At 36.2% G+C, this 7500-nt stretch overlaps 2 protein-coding genes and 1 long non-coding RNA gene across 3 annotated transcripts in view; all 3 read left to right on the top strand.

The window, feature by feature from the left end:
• Positions 1-7500, top strand: part of LOC137981811 (protein kinase C-binding protein NELL2-like) — a 91662-nt gene that overhangs the window by 36837 nt on the left and 47325 nt on the right. The window lies entirely within an intron of this gene.
• On the top strand, positions 3010-4384 carry LOC137984080 (uncharacterized). The gene is made up of 3 exons (XR_011119076.1): positions 3010-3214; positions 3769-3808; positions 3922-4384. It is a non-coding gene; the product is annotated as an uncharacterized lncRNA (long non-coding RNA).
• LOC137983442 (neurogenic locus notch homolog protein 1-like) overlaps positions 6101-7500 on the top strand; it is a 7856-nt gene continuing 6456 nt past the window's right edge. Inside the window, exon 1 of the mRNA XM_068830629.1 lies at positions 6101-6241. Within this exon, the coding sequence (XP_068686730.1) occupies positions 6130-6241 (112 nt within the window). The 5' untranslated portion in view covers positions 6101-6129. The remainder of the gene's footprint in view (positions 6242-7500) is intronic.

Here is a 7500-nt window from a genome sequence, read left to right as displayed (position 1 = left end):
CTCAGTTTCAAAAAAGGACCAAAAACTGCACCAGATAATTACAGACCGATCTCTATCTTGCCAGAAAAAGCAAAATAATGGAAAAAAATTATCTACGAACAAGTGTATGAGTACCTTACATCTAATAATATTCTTTGGGATCATCAATTCGGCTTTCGTAGACTTCACTCAACTGCTGCAGCCCTCTTAGGGCCCGGACGCACTGGGAAAATTTTTGTTTATTTTGCGAAAAAATCTGTCACCAGTTCGCTGAGACAAGTACGCCCGGTGAATTTTAGATCTACCAAATTTTGTCAAGGCTTACCAAACTTCAAAGACGCCGTCGTCCTGCCTCAGGGCAGGACAAATTTTTGTCAGGCGTGAAAACTATACACATTTTACGATTTTCACGGCATGATCTAAAAAAAAGGTTTTTAAGTGCGGCCACGATTACCAAATTGAAAATTTGGCGGGGACAATTTTTGTTGAGATGTTTGGTTGAGCGAAACAAATTTTGTCAGCCTAGTGCGTACGGGCCCTTAGATAGCTCAAACTGCTGGTATGTTAATATGGATAGAAGAGTGCTAACTCTTTTTCAGGCCGAGCCAATTTCCCGCGAAATATTTTTTCAAACCTATTCATTTCATATTATTTCTCGCTAAGTGTTGCATCTTTTTTGTCCAAATGAAAGCTGAAAATAAAGATTATTTATTGATCTTTCAGGTTAACATATTTTTATGGAATGTAATAGTCTCTTTCAATATTTGCATAACAATCATAACACAAAAATTGCCACGCACGCAACAAATTAAGTTGGCATTTACCTCTTCGTCGAATTCTCATGCACAACACTGGAATTTTTAGTTACTGTAAAAAATCTTTCTCTATTCGTTAGCAATCATCCTTTCAAATTTCAGAGAAATCAATCCAGCCGCAAATAATTTACGCATATTTTTCAATGTGGAGACGAAAGGTCAATATATGATGTGGGGCAAAATTGCGCAAGTTTGAGCGATGAAGTTGCGTGTGTAACACGTTCTCAATATTTTTTACAGGGTTGCCAAACCCAGTCGGAATCTGGGCTTCATTTCGTGGGTTTCTTTTTGTTTTTTTTTAACTGGGTTGCCAAACCCAGTCGGAATCTCTGTTTTATTTCGTGGGTTTTTTTTTGCTCGTGTTTTTTTTTTTTTTGGTTTTTACTGGGTTGCCATCATGGCAAACCCAGTCGGAATCTGTGTTTAATTTCGTGGGTTTTTTTGTTACTTTTGTTATTTTTTCCGTGTCGGGAAAAGTCTTGCCTGTCACTCCCCTGCTAAGTGGTGTCTTTGTGCATAGAGTCTTCTGTGCGTATTTTGTTAGGTTTGAGGGGGCTGGGGTAATACGTAGCTTGCTCTGCACAATTAACCTGTAATGGCGTCGAAAGTCATTGTAACGCGAATAGCGTTTTAGTGCATCTTTAAAGAAAATGCATCCATATGGAGCTCAAGAATGGAACGTCAAGACAGGCGGTGAAACATAAAGATCTGGAATCTTAAAAGCGACGAGTAATGGACTTCGACAGCGTGAATCTTTCGCCCGTCGAGCCGAAATCAAAATGAGCTGTACTTCTAATATTTCGCCAAGGTGGTGTTACGTACAACACTGAAACCAATGGAAATTTCCCTGGTAACTTACGGGTGCAACAAAGACAGAGAAGGAATCCAACACCACAAGTAGATCTGTCATCTCTGTTGTGTGTCTCACAGTGTTTACTGAAGTCGCATCTATTTAAAAGTTGCCTGTTTGTCTGGCAAGTAACATTCATTTTGTACTCAACTCTGCAAAGGTTAAAAAAATTGGAAATGTCACAGTGAAAAATTATTTGAATGAAAGCTTGTTGTCTCTTTTGTGCTTTATTATGTACGGTCAAGGTTCTTTCGAAAAGGGCTTGATGTGAACTGTCAGAAATTTATTTGATTGCATATGCTTTGTGATTGTGTGTTGCACGCACGCAACTGAAATAGGAAGGGTTTCTTGCTTCAATAAATGTTTCGCTGGAAAATATTTCTGTGAAATTTCCAGCTTTTGTAAATTTATCATGTTGTGTAATTTTCGAGCTTAGCAAATTTGCATGCATGTGTTGAAATGTGATACGGGGAGAATTTTTGTGGTAACGCATAAGTCACGAAAACAAACAGTTCTGTTGGAAGCGTGCTTGAGTTTCAACAAAATGACCCCCAAAATCGGCAAAAGATTGTGACGCTGATGAATAACAAAAAAGCTGCTATTACCAAAACGATTGAATTACCTGGTGATAAATAACCTCGTCTTGGAGAGTAAATTTTTGACTTTCCAGAAACAATGGTCAACCTCAAGAGTTGAGCGATTGTGATCTTTGTGTTGAATTCGCACATTTCTTGTCAAAAAATAACACTTAAAAGAAAAGAAAACTGACAAAAACAAAAACCTGGTATCTTGGAATCATTTGACACGGGTGCTTTACTGTTTCGCGAGTAAACATGCCACGGTAACTTGATCACGGCGCCCGTTGTTTCTCGTTTTGTAACCATTGAGTCGTGAACAATTTAATTTAATTTTCAAAGAAGATATCTTGTCTGCAAAGTACACAATTAAGCGATCAATTTGACTTGTAATTCATGGCTGTGTCTTGCAAAATAGAAATTCTACAAGTGAAACAACTTTCATGTGCGAGAGAGTTTGATTCCCTGTTACATGCTCCACACTGAAAAGTCGGAAAACGCTTTGGCGATTTTTTTACATGGCACTGATTTTATTCAACTTAATTATTTTATATTCCTGTTAAAATTACGGCCGTGCAAAAATTATAGCAGTACTTTCCATATTATTGCAAAACACGTTGACATCTACATTGTTGTTGGAGATACAGAGGGTGCAATTTCTATAATTGTATTATTGCGGGCCCAAGAGAGGCCCGCAACCCTAATCTTGACAGTGACCAGCGGATTGCGTATTACGCGTGCGCGCTACGTTTATAACAGGGACGCTGAAACCGGAAATCGAAATTTTGTTCTGCAACTAAGAACGATCAGAATGCGAAAAATGTGTCAATTATAACAGTTTGTCACATGGGATAGAAGCTTCTGTCACAGGAATCGAAGGACGTTTTGCTGACGTTGTTGAGGCGAGTTTCGAGGACTTCGAACGTGCTGACGTTGTTGAGGCGAGCTTCGAGGACTTCGAACGTAATTGGATTAGCTGCGGGTTATTTTGTAAGGTTAGTTATGTTATATTGAATACTGATTATTGTTGTGGGCGGTTAAATCTTTTTGAAGGAGCCGTTTGACATGTTTCGATTCACGATCACGGAGCTGAAGTATAGAACACTCTCTGTACGGAAAACATGGCGAAGTTTTCCAAGTCTTCTGCCGCAGATGTCTCATTTATCTCAAAGCATAACAGGCAAAATGATTTTTTGGCGTCTTGACCCAGTTTGGTCACCTAGTTGTCTTAGCCCACGAGTCGAATCAAACGACGGCACAGTTTTGCCAAGATTAACATTGTAATTCACACTGCCTTGTTCAAAGTAATCCTAAAACTGAGTATATTGGGCAGATTATCACATGTAACTGACTCAAATTTCACTCCTTTCTCTCATGATACACTAAACAAACAACTTTTTGCATGTAAATACATTGTAAACATTTCATAAGTTAATTATTACCATAATTATGTAAAGATAACTTTCTCAAAACGATATTATATCAATTGCTAAAAACAACTTGTAATTAGTAGGAGAAATTTTGTAATTTTTTTCTTTTTGTTTTCCAGTGCTCTCACATTCACAGATCCATGGCATCAAAGCGAAAAGGTTTGTACTCTAATTGTTATTTTTCCCACTTCACAAGAATATGTAAACTAATTTTCCAAATCTTCCAATTTAATTTACTTCAGTTGTCTTTTTTTGTGTGTTTATTTTTGCAGATACTCCACCTGGTTTTGTGCACTCAGTGTCACCAATGCAAAAACCTAATGTTAATCAGTTGGACTTTTAAGAGCATATTGACATTATTTTGCAGTTCTCTAAACTTATCACAGTAATACATATGTTAATAATCCATTAGAAGCCATTGACATTCCTTGAAACTTTTATTTCATTGAAACTTGTGTAAATGTTGGCGGTTTTAAAACCCACTGACATTTCGAGTTCTAGAAACCTTTACGAAAACTTGTGGTTATATAGTCTAAAACCCGTTAACGTTGCAGTTATTAAGTCTTTTTTTCACTAAGCCTATGTTGGACTTTTTGAAAACCATTGACATTTTCAATTCTCCAAAACGTTTATTACAATAACACTTATGTTACTAGTAGATTAGAACCCGTTCATGTTTGTAGTACTTAAAAACTTTACTACATTAAGACTTATCTTCATATTTGTACTTTTCAATAAATATTACTGTGTTCTACCAAAAAATTTGGTCACTTATTCAACAGCCACTCAAATACATCTCAACTACATGTAAAACGGCTATGAGAACTTCTGGCAAAATATCTAAAAACATCCAATTTCAGTAATACATATGTTAATATAACAGTTGGTTATATAGTTTAAAACCCGTTAACGTTGCAGTTATTAAGTCTTTTTTTCACTAAGCGTATGTTGGACTTTTTGAAAACCATTGACATTTTCAATTCTCCAAAACGTTTATTACAATAACACTTATGTTACTAGTAGATTAGAACCCGTTCATGTTTGCAGTACTTAAAAACTTTACTACATTAAAACTTATCTTCATATTTGTACTTTTCAATAAATATTATTGTGTTCTACCAAAAAACTTGGTCACTTATTCAACAGCCACTCAAATACATCTCAACTACATGTAAAACAGCTATGACAACTTCAGGCAAAATATCTAAAAACATCCAATTTCAAAATACACATGCTCTTATTACTATCTTTTCTGTCCATTCCCAACATCTTAAAAGCTTCGTATAAACTCTTGTTCTTAGGCCATCGTAGCTTCATTAGGAAAATAACACAAACAGCGGTGATAAACGTTGTATTCCAACGCATTTTTATAAAACTTGACGTTTCGTATGCTAGTCAACACACATTTTCAAAAGTGACCGTTACAATTTTTAAAAACTATATATATATCGTATCGTACCCTATTGTTTACGATATATATATATAGTTTTTAAAAATTGTAACGGTCACTTTTGAAAATGTGTGTTGACTAGCATACGAAACGTCAAGTTTTATAAAAATGCGTTGGAATACAATGTTTATCACCGCTGTTTGTGTTATTTTCCTAATCTTAAAAGCTCTTCAAGTGCATTCAGGCCCGCATTTTCTAACCTGTGGTTACCACTAGTTGATAACTAGATAAGTTAAGTTGCAGCATTTTCGAAAAAAAAATTACAACTACTGTTGGGTGTTTTGGAACTGTAATACAAATCTGCAAACTATGTATTATATTGACTGTTTCGTTGGCACTTAGCGATAGCTATTACTAGTTATTAGCATAAATTAGAAAAGCCGGGAAACTTTCTCGGCCCAGGGTTCCTTGTTGTTCTCCTACTGCGAAGGCACCAGTTCATTTTAGTCGAACATAATTCGAAGAGTCATGCCTTCTGCGGTTCGCCGAGCACAATTCGAATTTACATTGTCAAAACATAATTCAGAAGCCTTCCGAACATAATTTGAAGCTGGAAAATATAATTTGAATTCCCAAAACATAATTCAGCGAATTGCTGAACATAACTCGAAAAAGGAAAACATAATGTACATTGTCAAAACATAATTTATTACTTCGTTATAACCGAATTGAATATTGAATAATGACCCTAATAACCCTTCATACGCTTACACTGAGTCTCTTTTTTAATAAGAATCTATTTTTTCCCTACTCTGCACCTAGACGTTTTTCTCCGGGTACTCCGGTTATCGCCTCTCCTCAAAAACCAACATCTGACTTTATTTGTGTTAATATTTAAATTCAGTTTACAGTGTCCGCAATTAGTGATTCAGCGCTAGAATGACTAGACACTTAAATAAAGTTCCTTTCCTTCCATTTTTTCCAGTAGGACTAGCCACCTGCCATTTCTTTAATTGCCACTGCCCGTGAGGCCAATGAATAAATGATGCCTTCAAAAGAGATCCTAACTTGTATAAGGTCGGCAAACGTTATGGTGTCTGATACTCCAAACATGAGACGCTGTCGCCCTTATGTTCTCCACTTGCCGGTTATCTGCTTTTTTTGGCTGGCTTGCCTTAAGAGCAAAACACTTGCTAATCAAGGTGAGAAAAAAGTTCTTGTCAACATCTAATTCAGGAACTCTAAAAGAGCATGGAAGCTGATGCGATGCATATCATAGTTCTGATATAGTTCTAAACTAAGTTTGACAACTTTTGTAACATTGGGCATCAATTCATCAGAAGCCATTCCGTCGTAGAAATTAGATAATCAATGCTTTGGAGACAAAACGGTTTTGAAAAAGAGATTACAAGAAAAGATAATGTGTCATAAACTCCAAAGTCACGTAAATATCATGTTTTCTTTTAAGTTTCCTTACATTTAAAAAAGCATTGTCTGTCGTTAGTTTACTGTTTCATTTGCTTCATTTGAGCAGTATGTGAAGCCCTGTTACTCCAGTTTGTCACACTGCTTGTGTCTAACGGCAAAAATCTCAAGCTTTTGAAGAGCCTTTCAAACTCGGAAGCCACAGGCATTGACAAAATCTCTGGAATTTTTTTGAAAATTGCGGCTTATGCTATTTCTCCATCATAAACATATGTATTGAAAAACGCCATGGTCTCAAGCAGCTTCCCTGGCCATTGAAAAATAGCCAGGGTCTTCCCTCTCAGTTTCAAAAAAGGGCCAAAAACTGCACCAGATAATTACAGACCGATCTCTATCTTGCCAGAAAAAGCAAAATAATGGAAAAAAATTATCTAGGAACAAGTGTATGAGTACCTTACATCTAATAATATTCTTTGGGATCATCAATTCGGCTTTCGTAGACTTCACTCGACTGCTGCAGCTCTCTTAGATAGCTCAAACTGCTGGTATGTTAATATGGATAGAAGAGTGCTAACTCTTTTTCAGGCCGAGCCCATTTCCCGCGAAATATTTTTTCAAACCTATTCATTTCACATTATTTCTCGCTAAGTGTTGCATCTTTTTTGTCCAAATGAAAGCTGAAAATAAGGATTATTTATTGATCTTTCAGGTTAACATATTTTTATGGAATGTAATAGTCTCTCTCAATACTTGCATAACAATCATAACACAAAAATTGCCACGCACGCAACAAATTAAGTTGGCATTTACCTCTTAGTCGAATTCTCATGCACAACACTGGAATTTTTAGTTATTGTTAAAAATCTTCCTCTATTCGTTAGCAATCATCCTTTCAAATTTCATAGAAATCAATCTAGCCGCAAATAATTTACGCATTTTTTTCAATGTGGAGACGAAGGTCAATATGATGTGGGACAGAATTGCGCAAGTTTGAGCGATGAAGTTGCGTGTTCTCAATATTTTTTACTGGGTTGCC

The sequence above is a fragment of the Montipora foliosa genome, chromosome 13 (genome assembly GCF_036669935.1).
Source record: "Montipora foliosa isolate CH-2021 chromosome 13, ASM3666993v2, whole genome shotgun sequence".
Lineage (NCBI taxonomy): Eukaryota > Metazoa > Cnidaria > Anthozoa > Scleractinia > Acroporidae > Montipora > Montipora foliosa.
Note: the sequence above shows the minus strand (reverse complement) of the source record. Positions and strands in the feature narration are given on the sequence as shown.